Source organism: Acinonyx jubatus, chromosome A1 (assembly GCF_027475565.1).
Source record: "Acinonyx jubatus isolate Ajub_Pintada_27869175 chromosome A1, VMU_Ajub_asm_v1.0, whole genome shotgun sequence".
NCBI lineage: Eukaryota > Metazoa > Chordata > Mammalia > Carnivora > Felidae > Acinonyx > Acinonyx jubatus.
In genome coordinates, this window is record NC_069380.1 from 139583970 (window position 1) to 139600404 (window position 16435).

Genomic DNA, 16435 nt, shown 5'->3' on the forward strand with positions numbered 1-16435 from the left:
TGGCAAAATTGAGGACAGAGGCAGTATGGATGATTGAAATCCACAGGAAATCTCAAACTCATTTTTAGCAGATGGTTTCTGTTCCCTTGCCATCAAATCTGCTTACCAGAACTGCTGACCATGTAGCAGAATTGACTGATTTGAATATCATCCCCCTTCACTTTTTCCTGCCTTCATTTAATGTTCCAGAGAAGGCACAGAGTAGGCTGGAAGAGCATGAGAAACGCTTGGGTTTTTCCACAATCTGGATAACTGCCTCCTGAATAATTAGAGATGGACTGTGCTTTGTTAGTTCTCTGTTATACAATGTCATTGTAAATGCTTCAAGCCATCCGGCAGTGTCCATTATCAGTAATATCCCTAATAAAAGGAAGGAAGTTAGTTGAGAGATGTCACGTTTTGCGGTTGCCTGTACATTCCTCTGCTTTCCAAGTCAGACTCTGGGTTTGACCTTTGGAATCTGGGAATAGTGTTAAGTTTATACACACTAAACCCAATGATAGTGTCAGAATTGTTACGTTTGTGAAGGCTGATGCCTTGGTTCTTGGACTGCATGTATAATGTAAAGCCTTTTGACATAATCATATCTAAGTATGGTTAGGTTTTTTTTTTTTTCCTCTGAAGCTGATTTTTTGTAAGGTTTCCTTGTGCTAGCCTCTTTCGGGTACTCACCATTTCATGGATTGTTTACTTGGCCATTTTTCTTCTTTTTATTTTAATGTGTATTTGTTATCAGGTGGAGTTCTTTTCTCATGGTTGTAGATGAATTTACTACATTGTCTAAATAGTTTCTGTCATCTGATTGGGGGTGCCTGGGTGGCTTAGTCGGTTAAGCATCTGATCTGACTCAACTTCAGCTGCTCAGGTCATGATCTTGTGGTTCATGGGTTTGAGCCCTGAGTGTGTTGGGCTTCATGCTTACAGTGTGGAACCTGCTTGGGATTCATATTCTCTCTCTCTCTCTCTCTCTCTCTCTCTCTCCCTCTCTTCCTCTCTCCCTCTCTCCCCCCCTCCCTCCCTCCCTCCCTCCCTCTCTCCCCCTCTCTCTGCCCCCCCCCGCTCAAACACACACTCCCAAAATAAATAAATAAAAATAAACTTGAAAAGTAAATAAATAAATAATATCTGTCATCTGATTTGTGGGGTGTGTGCAGGGGAGAAAATGTCTCCTCCATTAGACTATGCTGGCCACATTTTGTGTGTTAGGATCTGATGGCATCCAGATATCTTTGGTCACCTCAGCGCTAACATGAGGATGACCTCAGTGGTCTCTGTCCTTTCTTGCTGCAGTGTTTTCCAGGCACAGTATGATAGATGATCACCTTTTCCACTTGGCTGAGGGAAGCACTGATACTTGGTAAGAAAGAACAGCCTTGTTAGCACCAGTGTCTGGGAAATGGAGAAGAGGTCATGGGTGGGGGCATTGTAAGACACAGTGCTGGAGAGCCCATCACTGTGTCATCTTGTATGTGGCAGTGGCTGAGGGCTGCGTCTCTCTCTCTGGCAGCTGTGTTGGCTGTGACGTAGGCTGTACGTAAGGATCTCCCCACTTCATTTCTCAGTGCTCCTTATTTCTCAGCCTTTTCTTCTGCCCGCCTTCCTTCCTTCCTTCCTTCCTTCCTTCCTCCTCCTCCCTCCCTCCCTCCCTCCCTCCCTCCCTCCCTCCCTCCCTCCTTCCTTCCTTCCTTCCTTCCCTCCCTCCCTCCCTCCCTCCCTCCTTCCCTCCTTCCTTCCTTCCTTCCTTCTTTCCTTCCTTTCTTCCCTCATTCCCTCCCTTCCTTCCCTCCCTCCCTCCCTCCCTCCCTCCCTCCCTCCCTCCCTTCCTTCCTTCCTTCCTTCCTTCCTTCCTTCCTTCCTTCCTTCCTTCCTTCCTGTAGGCTTCACACCCAGCACAGAGCCCAAACATGACACTTGAACTCACTTCTCTGAGATCAAGACCTGAGCTGGGATCAAGAGTCAGAGGCTTAAAGGACTGAGCAACTCAGGCGCCCCCAGATCTTTCATTTAATTGTAAATCATTTAAAAAGTTTTCTTAGTTTCTCTGCATATCATCTTAAGACTTTTCTAGGACAAATCAAAATATAAGTGAATAAGTGAATAAGAGCATGGCCTTCCAAGTAAGATGGGTCTGGGCTTAAATCTCAACTCTAACCCCTTGGGTGAGTTCCTTAACCTTTAGGAAGCTTTAAAGTCTTTAGCAGTTAAAAAGTGGGGTTGCTGTGACTATTACATGAGCTGATGTTTGGGGGGGATTCATCAGCCCCCTCATACTGAGTCACAGAGCAGTTCTCTTGAGTGAGGCCCCTGAATCCCAGCCCAGTTTTCGAGGATTTCATTTTACTAAGTTTCAAGGAAATTTTATCTCTGTTCTGAGGAATTTTAATCACAGTACCTTAGTTTGCCATATGAAGATTTTAGAAGGAAAGAAATAGTATATGTAGGCTATTTGTATAGTGTTACTGCTGTTAACTCAAAAATAGAAAATAGATTTTTCCAATAAAATATATTATAAATTTATTTTGCAGTAATTAAGATAGACAAACTACAAAATATAATTCTTTAGACACCTAGGTAGTCGCCCCTGGTAGTTCCTTTCCTATCTATATACATTCCCCTTTCCGCCAGCGGGACCACTTGGCCTTAATTGGAAATTTATAAGCTTTTCTCTGGACTGTTAAAATATGCCTAAACTATATTCAGTATTTTAAATACTTTAAAAGTTTAAATGGTGTTCTAAGCTATGTATTTTTCTAGATCTTTTTTTTACTCGAGGTTTGTGAGATTCATCCATTTTGAATGAGTAGTTCTTAGAAGAGATATTTTCGTTGTATAATAATTCCATTATATGGATAGTCCTCAAAATATTTTTTCTGGTGATGCATGCTAATGGATTTTGGATTATGCTGTCTCCAAATTTTATGTTAAAAATTTGCTCCAAATATTCTTGTAAATGCCTCCCAGGATACCCCCAGAGAAACCCACAGAGATCACATAGGAGTTGGATTGTACAACATACACTTCTACATCTTTTTTAGAATATTTATCAAAGTGGCTGGACCAATTTACACACCCACCAACAATGTATGAGTTCCTGTGGGTCAGCCTTCTGGCCCATGATACTGTTTGACTTCCTACTTCTCCCATTCTGTTGCTTTTAAAAACTGGCTGGGTGTGACATAGGATCTCATTGTAATTTAACAGTATTTTCCTATTACTAAAGATTGAGCATTTTTTCATGCGTACATTCCCTTCTTTGCAAGTTTCTTTTTCAAATCTTTTGCCCAACTTTCTTTTTGGTTGTCGTTTTTCCCTGATTGGTTTTAGAGGTTTTTGTTATGTTCTGGTTACTAATGCTTGCTTGTTTCCTGAGGTTTTGATTTTTTATCTTTTGGGCTTTCCCTTTTTCCCTTTTTATTAGTGTTTTTTGATTTTGGTTTATTTTTTGGTGAATAGAAGTTTTAAATTTCAGAGGCAAATCGATCTCTTTGACAGTGATATATTTTGATGTGTAGTTATCTGTATGTTTTTGCAATGAAACATCATGCTGGCAAATTAATGTACTGTTCTAAGAGATCACAAAACAGAGCATTAAAAAAATCACTAGATATGTCACCCACTGTATCCATGACTGTAAGTAATCTTCCATATATGTGTTTTATAATACAGACATACTTTTTTTTTTTTAATTTTAATTTAGAGGTCATTGGTTTGGGGAAATCATCACATGTGAAGGATTTGCTCTTGCCTAAGTGATCTTGTGATTTTGGAGAGGGTGTTTGGGTAGATTTTGGTCCCTCTCACGAGGTAATTACTCAGTTGTTATTTCTCGAATGAATTAACACGTAATTGAGTCTGCTGTTGACAACAGACAAGTTTGCTTAGAATAGACCAGTGGTTCTAAACCCTAGCTTAGCACCTGAGATTTTAAAAATGCTGATGCCTGGGACCCATCCTTAGAGATTGTGATTCTCTTGGTTTGAAGTAGGACCCGGACATACATACATTTAATAAACCTCAGGTACTTGTAATGCAAAGCACATGAAAACTTCTAGATCAGAGACCGGCAGCAGGAAGTTGAGGGGAGGGTCAGAACCACCTACTGGGCCCTGAAAGTTCTGAGCAGCAGAGTTGCCAGGAGATGCTCTAGGGTGACCAGTATCAAAGCAAGGGGAGGCCTGGAGGCTGATGTGAGGGCAGAGCCCACGGTGAGGGCCCCATGGCTGACAGAGACGGAAGGAAGCGTGTTAGATGTGTTGAGGGCAGGGGAGCCTGAGGAGTGGATGAGACAGGAGAGCAGAACGAGACAGGCACGTGCGTCCTCATAGTCCGTACTGGTGCCTTTCGGACTGAAAGCCAGAGGGCAGGCTTGGGCCTATTAAAAAGGCAAAAGTGATACACAACCTTTGCTTGCTCAGAGGAATAAAGAAAGAATTTGGCGGGGGAATGGAGGGTGGACAGGGAACACCTTGAGAGGATTCAGTACTAAAGTCAGAGGCAATGGGTCAGCAGGCACAGTTGATTAAGGGCATTTAAAAATGAGTCTTCCTGAGCCTACAGCTCCCTTTGGTGATGGAAATGATCTTTACCAGGGAGTCGCCCCTCTCCATAGAAGTGAAGTCATATTTGCTTTGAGCTGTGCGTGTGTGTTCACCTGTGTGAACACTCAGTGCTGATGATGGCAGGGAGGAAGGGATTCCAAATACGAAGTCATTGAAGTGGGGGAAGATTCAGACTTTGAGCTTGTTTTTTGGAAGGTGGAAGTTAAGGAAGTCCCACACAGTGGCGCAGACACTCATGTACACACACACTTGACTTTCTTCTTCTTGGTCCTGGCAGCAGCCCTGTTAGTATGGACAACCAGGACCCGAGCAGGGATTGGTGGAGACTGGATCATGTGTTTTGCAAAATCAGAACCACGCCCAGAAACTCGTGACAGAAAAGTGCAGTCAGAATTCTCTAAATTCTGGAGCATGATGGAAGAACATGGCACTCGGTGTGCCAGGGGAGAGATGAAGTCTCAGTCCTGACTCCGCTACTTAAAATTTGTGTGATTTTAGGCGGTTTGCTTCAGTTGCATTTATTTATTGAATACCTTATAGATCCTGGGAAGAAATTGGTGAGGAAGACAGACTCTGTGTCCTCAGGAAACTCGGTTTTGCCAAGGAGAAAGGAGTAATACAGTAAATGCTATGCAGTAGGGGAGGGTGCTGAGGAGAGCCATTTAGGGGTGCCGGGGTGCAGCTGGGCTTGGACAGCCCTCATGGTGGGGGCACTCGAGCAGCTGTGCCTGGCAGGTGGGGTAGCAAGGGTTTTCCAGGTCAGCTGCTTTTCTTCCTGACTTCTCACTTGCTTCCTGTTTGAGGGAAGCTCTAAAACTCAAGTGCAGGTTCTCTAGCAAACCTCCTGAAGCTGAAAATACCTTGCAGTGTGGCAGTCAGCTACGGGGAACATGGTGCAGCGACGGGCAAATTAGCCAGCCTCAACTGCCTTGATTTCTCTCCAGATTTTGTCTTTCATCTGCCTGACCTGCACCAGCTGGTTTTCATCTTGGAGTTGCCTCTCCATTGAAATGAGGCCAGGCTTTGTGGGGGTTTTTTGGTCCGTTTTTTTTTGTTGTTGTTGTTGTTCATTGTGACATATTTTTCCCACTTGTTTTCAGTGCTCTAGTTCCTACTCATGGCAGCGTCTTTGTTTTGGTTTTGCTAAATCTGTTCTTATCTATCCAGAAAGTAGACAAACCAGATGTTTGATTTTTTGTTTTCTCAAGTCCTAAATCTGATTGTGTGAATTCTCCACTCAGAAACCTACAGTGTGGTTGGTGCCTACAGGTAAAAAAGCAAGGGGTGGGGAGGGGCACATTCCTTCCGGGATCCTCTAAGGGACTGAACCCAGCCCTCCCAGTCTAAAGTTTCTCTGCCGTTGTACCTTTGTGACCTGGCCTCCATTCCTTTGATTCTCTTGTTCCGTGTGTCTGGAATTTCTTCTCCCAACACAGTCTTAAAGTCCTCCTGTTTTTCATGACCTGCTTGCCTCCTTGATCTCTCTGCCCTGAAAACCAGAAGTACTTTTTCCTTTCTCTTAGCTTCAAAGTTTGAGGGAAAAATCTATCAACCAGAATTCTGTATCTCATTAAACTGTCAGACAAAAGCGAGTGATAGACATGTGGAGACCAACAGAGACTCATCGAGTTTGCCACTCACACACCCTTTCCATTCACAATGAAAAGATACAGTCAGGGACCAACCGTGTGAGTTTGAGATTCATTTAAGTGAAAGTATTTACACGACAGAATCAGGAAATGCTACAAATAGGGCTTTTTTTCCCCCTAGAGAGCCAACTTTTCTGTGAATTGGTTAGCCTGCTGCATGTATTTGCATGTGTTTGTTACCATGTGTGGACGTGTGTGCACACAAGTGTTTGACACGTGGTAAACACTGGATGGTTAAATCTGCACTGTCGGTCAGCAGTCCTTCCTCCCTGGGCCGTTGGGGAAAGCAGTGTGGTCAGAGCAGCTAGGAAGTGTCTCTCTTCGCATTCTTGTCTCATCCTCTTCTCCTCCTGGGTGCTGGCATTATGCTACCTTTGACCCCCTCCTTTGCTTGCTTTGTGGCCTTGGCAGACTTCTTGATTGCCTGGACTCAGAACTAATACAGTAACTGAGGATGTGTGCCTCTGTACTTGCTCAGAGTTCACTCTTTGAAGTGGAGAATCTTGGCTCAGTTACAGAGTCATCAGTATGTGGTCTCCTGTTGATGTTCATAAATACCCTTTGACAAACTGGTGAAATGTAGGCAGTGAGGCTCCCATGTTAGAAACAGCACTCTGCAAACTGGTGCGCCTGTGAATATGCCTGCCGCTGGTTTACCTCTGCTGGTCTCTGCCTTGCGCCTGCCCTCAGAGCCAGCAAGGAGACCTTCTGCCGTTCTGTTGGGCTAGCTGACCTGGCTTGGACACAGAGGCCAAGGTCAGATGACTGGGAGCACAGACTAAGAAGGAAAAGGCAAGCCAAGAGACAGGAAGCTAAGTGTAGGTCAGGACTAAGGGAGCTGGTAACCCAAGGCCCTCAGCTGGTGTTGGAGGTGGAGTGTGCTACAGTGAAGTAGGGCTGGGAGGAGGTGGGTAGAGATGTGACAGGCAGGGGTCTTGAAGACGGTCGGTCAAACTTGTACCACTTCTCCTGGGCCCTGCCTCAGATGGCAGCTTCCTGCTGAGCTGGGTTAGGCCGAGGTTAAAATGTTGGTTGCAGGCCAGGGACTCTTGGGGCCATAGAAGAAGAAGACGGTAGGGTCTTTCCTGTCATGGCAAGAAAAGGATATGTTCTAGGTCGAGTGTCGATTCGAAAATTATGTACTGTTACTCAGTGACCATTGCCTGTCTCCCCCTAAGGTCACTCCTGTGAAAGTGACTAGCAGAGTCACTAGCAGAGAGAGGGGGGCTTGAGGAGTGTTCCCATCATCTTGTGATGTTCTCTTGGCAAAGTTTAAAAAGGCCTGTATAACTTGTACCCATTTGCTTCCTTAGATTTCCCACCTCCTTACGGTGAAGTGGGACCATGTGACCAGGTCTGGCCACTGGGCTGAGGGAAGGCAGTGTGTGTAACTTACAGGCTGAGACCTTAAAAACCCATGCCTGAGTCTCCTGTGACTTTCCCCCTGCCTTTCTCTTGGCTTGGACTGCTAAGTAACCACAAGGAGGAATTGCCTTGGAAGGTCGCCTCACACCATAGTGAATTTGGTATGAATAAAAAAATAAACCTTTATAATATTAGGCCACTGAGATTTTGGGTCTCTTTGATACCACAGTATAATCTAGCCTATTGTAATTCACGTGGCTAAAATAATGAAATGGATTTTGAGAATTAAATGAGAAAATACTGTTAAGCTCATACCACTGTACCAAACATGTAAGTCATTTTAACATGTCAGTTTATCAACCTTCTCAACCCTGGGCCTGTTACCTCATTAGCGCCAAAAATAAATAAAGTAATAAAGTATTAGTTACCTCCCCAAAATAAAAGAAATAAAATACATGAAAATTTTTACCTCATGCCAATGAAGTAATAAGCTTCAGGGGTTTTTCCTTCCCTCTTCTTCTGAGTTGTGATCAGAAGTCATTGAGAAGGTCTTTGTCCTCCTTTTAGAACACTTCTTCCTGTACGTTCAAATCTTGCAGTCCCCTGGAGGTAACATACTGAGCTTATTTGATAGTTCCAGCAAAAGCATCGTATTTTCTAAAGACATAAAATGCATGGCAGAAAGGATCATAGTTTAAAAGATTTGCCAGTGTTGACAATAATGCAAAGACTGTATTTCAGAATTACTCCAAATGAGTCATTATTTCCTTACCTATAAAGAAAATGTAATTGACTTTCTTTTTAATGTTGATATTAAAAACCCACAAATGCCACCTCTCAGGGCTTTTATCCCGCCAAGAGACCTATGTAAAAAAGTGACTTGACCTGTGTCATGTCTAAATTCAGTAACATAAAAAGCTGAAATGTAATTGGGTCCTCTGGGCCTAAATGAATAGGAGACAATAATGAGAATAATTTCCTTGAAGAGAATCTAGTCATTTGTGTGCCAACAGTCATTACACTGTTCCACAGGATTTGTTCTGGAGAGATTTCATCAGGAATATATTGTGAGCTCTTAGTCAACAGAGAAAAAAAAAAAAAGCAAGCTATCTACGTAAGTACTTCATGCACATGGTGGTTATTTACAAAGTTATACAGAAATGTATGGGTTATGGGGCACCTGGGTGGCTCATTTGGTTAAGCGTCTGATTCAGCTCGTCTGACTTCATGATCTCGCGGTCTGTGAGTTCAAGCCCTGCATTGTGCTCTTTGCTGACAGCTCAGCGCCTGGAACCTGCTTCTGATTCTGTGTCTCCCACTCTCTCTGCCCTCCCCCGCTCATGCTCTGTCTCCCTCAATCTCAAAAATGAATAAATGTTAAAAAAAAAAAAAAGAAATGTATGGGTAAAGAGTGAATTATTTTTTTGGATGGTCTGTGCCCTTCCAGCAAGGATCCTTCTCCCTATCCCTTAGCCTTCCAAAGTGAGTCACTTCTTATTTTATTCCTTTCAAACTTTATACTACTTATTTCATTTATTTTCTGCCCCTGGATGACCACTTTGGGAGCCAGTTTTGCTGGAGAAACCATTCACAGGTGGCCTGTTGGAGGAGAGCTTACATATGTGGTGGGTGCAGCAAATCCAAAAGAGGGCACAGAGACCATGAAGAGATACCCTAGATTATCAGTCAGATTTATCTTACTGTACCAAATTGGTTTTGCTTCTTAATTATTAGCTTTAAAATAAAATTCTAGCAGTTACACTGCTTTTGAAGGGCCGTGTCTGGTTCAGACAAAAACTTTTTATTTATTTTTTAATATTTGTTTTTAGTGCTTATTTTTGAGAGAGAGCAAGAGACAAAGTGTAAATGAGGGAGGGCAGAAAGAGAGGAAGACACAGAATCTGAAGCAGGCTCCAGGCTCTGAGCTGTCAGCACAGAGCCTGATGTGGGGCTTGAACTCATGAACCACAGATTGTGACCTGAGCCAAAGTTGGTCGCTTAACCAACTGAGCCATCCCAGTGGCCCCTAAAAACTGTTTTTAGGGTAAAGCTGGGTGGCCGGTGGGATGCAGAGTCCTAGTGACACAGGAGGTCTGGTGCTGGTCCTTTTTCAATGGAGTCATTCTTGGGGCTGTGCATATATGCTGGGTCTGCTACCAGCAGTAACGCTTTGCAGTATATTGTTTTGTCTAAAGGGAAGAAGCATGAGGTCTCATGTTCTTTGACCTGAAGGTAGCAGCAAAACATGGAAGGAACTTGTTACTGGTCCATGGGTTCCGGGACTTGAGGCCCTGGGCTGTTATGAGTTGTGCCAGGCCTATTGGATGGACCCACTGTCCAGAAGCTGCTTTTCCAAGCGGAACCTACTACAGAGGACCAAGAACCTCACTTGAGCTGTCATCTGAGGGCTTTGAGTTTTATGCTGGCTAGTTTGGTAAAAGACCAAAGCCCCCCAGCAGCTTTGCTTCATGCAATGATGCTAGGGTTGAGGGATCAACTTTAAAGAGAAAAGTGTGAACAGTTCAGTCATGTTTTGGAGAAGATACAGACCATGCCCACCAGGAATCAAGCATGGAGGAAAAGGAAGAAAGGAGAAAGGGAAACTTTTAGTTTTCAAAATTATAGCATAATGAGAGCTCTGCTGTTATTAACTGATAAAGCCTCGTCTTGGTCCTTGGTTTATTACTGAGTTATTTCCCGCCCTGTGGATTTTTATGCTTGCTGAAGGTGTTCCATAGGATTGACAGGGACTGAACTAGTGTGTAGACTGCAGGATAAACTTCCAAGTGGTGGCACAATGACTACATCTTCTCGGAGAAAAACAAAATTGGATCCACAGACATGAGGCCAAGACCCTTGGTCCAGTAATCTAGAGAAAAATCCCTCTTAGAAATCCAAGCACAGTAATTAAAGACAAATATTTGCTCTATGCTTACAGCTGAAGCAGTGAGATGGCTTTGGCCGCTGAACACCTAAGCTTATTCCTGGAGTGAATCACAGTTTGCCTCTTGGCATGCTATGGGGTTCCTTAGTTGATTTGAAGAGGTTCAATTGAAATGAGTTTATTCATGGTAAACATGGGCAAGAGTAAGCTGTTTATTCCTCATATAAAATGAAGATAAGGAAATGAAGATCTAAATACAGGAACAGATCTTAAAACCATAGAGATGTTGTAGTTCTCACATTTAAGAAAAACTTGTACTCAAGATTTCAGAATAATAATTGTCTAGCATGGTGCCGAGCACATAGTAGGTGCTCAGAAAATAATGTTTTTCTCCCATAAAATGGTACTTGTTTATTATAAAAACCCATACTTAAAAACAACCTGAAATCCACTACTTCATATTTGATGCTATCCCTCCAAGACATTTCAGCACGTATAAATGTATATATTCTTACACAAAACCAGGATTATGCTGTGTATGATGTTTTACTTTCTCCATGTCAGTAAACTGAATCCTTACAGTTAGGGTCTATAAAGTGGCATAATGTAATACTCTGAGGAAGGAAGAATTCGTCACTCCTGGTAGTTTGCCTCGACACATCTCATGTTTTGTCCTTTATTTAGCAGGTTTCTTCTGCGGAGGTACGCATTGGGCCCATGAGACTGACGCAGGATCCTATTCAGGTATGCCTCCGTTACTCAGCTGGGGCTTTGTTCCTGGAGGGGCTCTTTCAGTATTACAACACATAGCCATCCTTGCCCCTCCAAACACACCTGTACATGCATACAGACTGTGTATATATGTCTTTGTGAAACTGCTGACTTTTCATAATGTCATACTTGAGGAATCAAATTGTTTGCTTGAGGATTTAAACACTGCCCCGTCTTGAGTATAAATACAGGAGGTAGGTTGCGTGGTCGGTTGGGAGGGAGGACAACTCTCACTAAAAACTTGGACTGCTCACACCCTGCAGCAGTCAGAAAGGGAAGAAGCTATGTGTAGCAAGCGTCAGGGCTTTTGCCATGAGCCACAGGTGGATGTGAATCTTGGCTCTACCAGCCAGGTCACTAAGCTATGTGACCTTGCTTATATTGCTTGACTTCTCTACCCAGTGCCCTGTCTGTAGAGATGATAATTCCCCTCTCTCATGGGGAATTAGAGGTTAAATTAAATGGCACTGAGTGCCTAGAAGACTGTTTGGCTGTAGAAGTCTCAGTAAATGACAACTATTGTTGGCTGGGAAGAAAAGATGACAGGAGGCTCCTCTTTCTTGTCCCCTGTGTCTTGAGCCATGTGTTCGTCTGGACTCTTTAGCACTGAGCGAGCTCCAGGAAGAGAAGGCCCAGTGCCTATGGCATTCACCTGACTCTAAAAATGGCAGCAGCTTTGCAGCCTTCTTCCCCACAGCCCTCAGGGTCTATTGGCCACTTCAGAGGAACATGGGTGGAGGGATTGGTACCCTTTTAAATCAACAGTGGTTATTGTTAAATCTCCATCTGCATACACATCTTCCCAATAGGCCTAAATGAGCAAGCCTTCTCCCTATAAAAAAGTAGCTTGTTAACACCTGGAAGCTTGTGCATTGGGAAAATTACTTGGGAAAAGTGCATAATGCAGAAAAAAAAATGTAAGCAAACCAAACATGTAGATGAAAGTGAAAAACCAAACAAGGAAATGTACTGTTTGATTTATGAGCAAATGGAAAAGAAAATAATGTTTTATTGTTGCTTAGGAAAGGAAATACAAATCTAGGGAAAGGAAAAAAACAAAAGGAAGATATTTAGCTTGGGAAAATTGGATGAAAACAAATTTAGGAGTAGAGAGAGAAAAAAGAATTTACTAAAATAAACATAAGCCACAACTATCTGTATAGAATACAAACAAGTGGAAAATTCCAGTAATCATTCTAGGGGCGTGTACTTTGTACTCCATTTTGAATAAAGGCAATGACAAAGGATCTAATAATGGTGTTTATTCCCAAAGCAATTTCCAGAATGTTCCTTGAGATTAGTATAGTTTTGGAACAATTAGTTTAATTTACCTTAATTTTTACTCTCTGTTGTACTGGAAATTAATGATCATACTAAGGATGTCTCGACTTTTAAAAACATAATTTGTCAAATTGTAAAGTATTTCAAATATTCATTAAAGTACATGAGTATAGCTGTACCGCTTTTATTGAATATTAACATTATACTTTCTCTGTTTGAGTTTGTTCTCCAGAAATTAAAGATTACCCTTAATTATCTTTCTGTATTGCTCCCCTCCAATCCTCACCTCTCTAAAAGTAACCACTCTTTGGAAATTGATTATGCTAGGTGTTTGTATATTTATTCTACATATGTGTGTGTCCATTCATAATAATTACTTTGCTTTTGAATATTTTAAAGCTTTATTTCAAAGGGGTCAGGCTATAGGTATCATTCTGAAATTTTTCTTCATTCATCATCATTTGATGTCGTGTGTAAGAATCAGTTGTCCAATCTGAGGTCACAAAGATTGATTGCTTTGGTTTTTTCTAGGAGTTTTACCTCCTAAATTTAGCTCTATGGTTCATTCTCAGTTAATTTTTGTATATGATTTGATGTAGGGCTTCATTCTTTTACATGTGGATGTTGAGTTGTCACAGCACCACTTGTTAAAAAGAATATTCTTTCCCCATTGAATTGTCTTGGCACCTTTGTCAAAAATGAACTGACCATAACTGTGAAGGTTTATTTTCTGTATTCTCAATTCTGTTCCATTGGTATGTATGTTTGTCCTATGCCAGTACCACACTATCTTGATTACTGTGCTGTGTGGTGTGAGTCCCCTAAATGATTGCAAATCATACAATAGATTATAAATCTGGTTTTGGATATTGCAACGTTAACAATTTTGTCTCCCAGTTCATTAATACGATGTTTTTATTTATTTAGATTTTCTTTAACCTCTTTTAACAGTGTTGTATAGTGTATGTCTTTGGTATTTTAAATTTATTGTGAGATACTATGGTAAATGGAATTATTTCCTTAATTTCATTTTTGCATTATTCATTGCTAGTATATAGAAATAAAATGTATTTTTGTTTCTTTACCTTGTATCTTACAACCTTGCTGAGCTCCTTCATTAGCTCTTGGAGTTTCTTATGGATTCTTGAGGATTGTCTATATACAGGGTCATGCCGTTACTTCTTCCTTTCCAATCGGAATGCTTTTTGTTTCATTTTATTTGCCTCTTTGTCTTGTTAGAAACTCCAAAATAATGGTGTGTTTAATTTTGTAAGAGACTTCGATATTTCTTCTCAAAGTGGATTGTACTGTTTTATATTCCTACACACAATATGAGAGTTCTGGTTATTCCAAATCTGTGGTAATGACCCGTGTTTCAGTCTTCTAATTTTAGCTAATTATGGTGAATTAAGTTTCTATTCCTCCATGACTAGTAATGTTGAGAATTTTATTGGCTTATTGGCAATTCTTTTATCTTTTGTGAATGTTTGGTTAAGTCTTATTTTTAATTGGATTGACTTTTTATTAATGTCCATTTATTTTTGAAAGAGAGAGCGCCCGAGTAGGGAAGGAGCAGAGAGGGAGGGAGACAGAGGATCTGAAGCAGTCTCTACACTGACAGCAGAGAGCCCAATGCAGGGCTCAAACCCATGAATCCTGAGATCGTGACCTGAGCTAAAGTCAAACACTTAACTGACTGAGCCATCCAGTCACCCAATTAGATTGACTTCCAAAACATTATTTAATTGTAGTTCATTATATATTCTTATTACAAGTCCTTTGTCAGATTTTGAGAATATTGGAGGAGGAGTTAAGACAGCAGAGTAGTAGGAGGACCCTATGCTTGCCTTATCCCTCAAACACAGCTAGAAAAATATTAAATCATTCTGAATACCCATGAAATTGATCTGAGGACTGAGAGAACAAACTGTACAACTAGAAGGAGAAAAGAGGCCACATTGTGGAAGGGAGAAGATATGTGATTTGGGGGAGAAAAGAATCACCAGTGCTGCAGAGGGGAGGGATCCCTGATGAGGGAGGGAGGGAGAGGGAGAGAATAAGAGAGAGAGGGAGGGAGAGAGAGGGACAGAAAGAACAGAGGGCATGGCATTGCACAAGAAAAGTACTTCCCTAAAACCGTTGGCAGGCAAAACGAAAGGGGCTGATGATTGCAAGTTTTTACAAGCCACGGAGCTCAAAGACTAAAGCTTTAGAAGTCTCTGCCATTGCTGGGTGGAGCCTGGTGGGCATAGTGGTGCTTCTGTGGATAAGGAGGGCAGAGGGCCCAGAAGTGAACAGAATGGTCTCAGGATCCCTTGAGTCGCACTGGGAGAGACAGTTCCCCTTCCTGGAGTGCATTTGGGAGAGGTGGCACTGCCTCTCCAGGCACCACAGAGCTAGTGGGTGCCGTTGAACTGCCCCATTTATTAGCATACAATCAGAGACACCTGCTGAGGGTAGCTAATTGGATGCCAGCTCTTTGCTTCACTTTACCATACACTCCAAGCCCCTTTGCGTTCATGTGATTGCCCTTCTGGGGCAAATGGGCACGAGCCACAGTGCAGTGCAGCAAGACCCTCCCTCAGAGGATCAACACAGTTCTGTGCTGTGCCCTGTCCCTAAGATTTGGAGATGTGAAACACATCTGGCATGCCTGATGTAAAACACAGGAGCACTGCACTGCTGGGTGGGCAGATGGCTTGGACATAGGGTGAAGGCAGGGATCTGATGGATGTCTGCAGCAAATTAGAGGAGATTGTTCACTCTTCTTTGAGGGCTTCCTGAAGAGTAGCGGGCATGAACTCTCCTCTCTGGGAGGAGAGAGCCAGCTGATGCCATTTTTACTCCTGCCCATTAGTATGGATGGACTTCAGTGAGTAGCATGGAGGCTTGAACTATTTACACCAAGCCTCATCCCCTGCTCTCCACACGTGCTTGTGAACTAGGGCCTGAGAGAGCAGCAGCGGGCCCCAACCCCAGAAGATATTTACAAACCCCTGCGTCCACCAAATCTGATCGTAGAATGCTAAAAGCTTCAGCTCTGGGGGAAATAGGATCTACCTTTTTGTAATAAGCAGACCAAAGCACACTTCGTTAAAACTTGCCACACAACAGACAAGGTCCAGACAATTCTCATGCAGGCAAAGAGAAACTGTGCAGAGGACTGACCAGAGGGAAAGTGCAGCCAAAACACAATAGTGGAGTGCACACAGTATCCACCAGAAACACTTCCTGAAGCGGACAGTATAGGACTTCTTCTTAATATAGACATTACTCTCAGGAGCAGGAAATATAATAGGTTTTCCTAACACACAGAAGACAGAGACCCAGATACAATACCAAGGTGGAGGAATTCACCCCAAAATAAAGAACAAATGAGGTCATAGCCAGGGATCGAATCAAAACACATATAAGTAATATGCCTGAGCCAGAATTTAAACCAACAGTCATAAAGATACTAACTAGGCTTGAGAAAAGCAATAGAAGACCCCAGTATAATCAAGGTACAAAACCGACTGAATGTAATGACCACAAGGATGGAAGAAACAGAGGAACGAATAAATGATATAGAAGATAAAATTATGGAAAATAATGAAGCTGAAAAGAAGAGGGAAAGAAGAATACTGGATCGTGAATGTAGACTTAGGGAACTCAATAACCCCATAAAGTGTAATACCATTTGTCAGAAGAAGAAGGGTGGGAGAAGGGGGCAGAAAGTTTATTCGAGCAAATTATAGGTGAAGGATAGCCTCATCTGGGGAAGGAAACGGGCATCCAAATCCAGGAGGTTCAGAGAACTCCCATCAAAATCAACAAAAGAAGGCCAACACCAAGACTTATCGTAGTAAAATTTGAAAAATACAGAGAGGAAGAGAAAGCAGCAAGGGAAAACAAATCCCCAACCTAAAAGGAAAGACTAATAAGAT

At 42.3% G+C, this 16435-nt stretch overlaps 1 protein-coding gene across 9 annotated transcripts in view; it reads left to right on the plus strand.

Annotated features, from left to right (window-relative positions):
* Nucleotides 1–16435, plus strand: part of PDE8B (phosphodiesterase 8B) — a 265652-nt gene that overhangs the window by 114099 nt on the left and 135118 nt on the right. For 5 of the 9 annotated variants that reach the window (XM_027039572.2, XM_053224203.1, XM_027039544.2 and 2 more), the window contains one exon: nt 11142–11201. In XM_027039572.2, coding sequence (XP_026895373.1) covers nt 11142–11201 — 60 coding nt within the window. Of the gene's footprint in view, nt 1–6797; nt 7735–11141; nt 11202–16435 lie in introns of those variants that run through there. The other 4 variants (XM_027039559.2, XM_027039547.2, XM_027039568.2 and 1 more) reach the window with 2 other exon arrangements.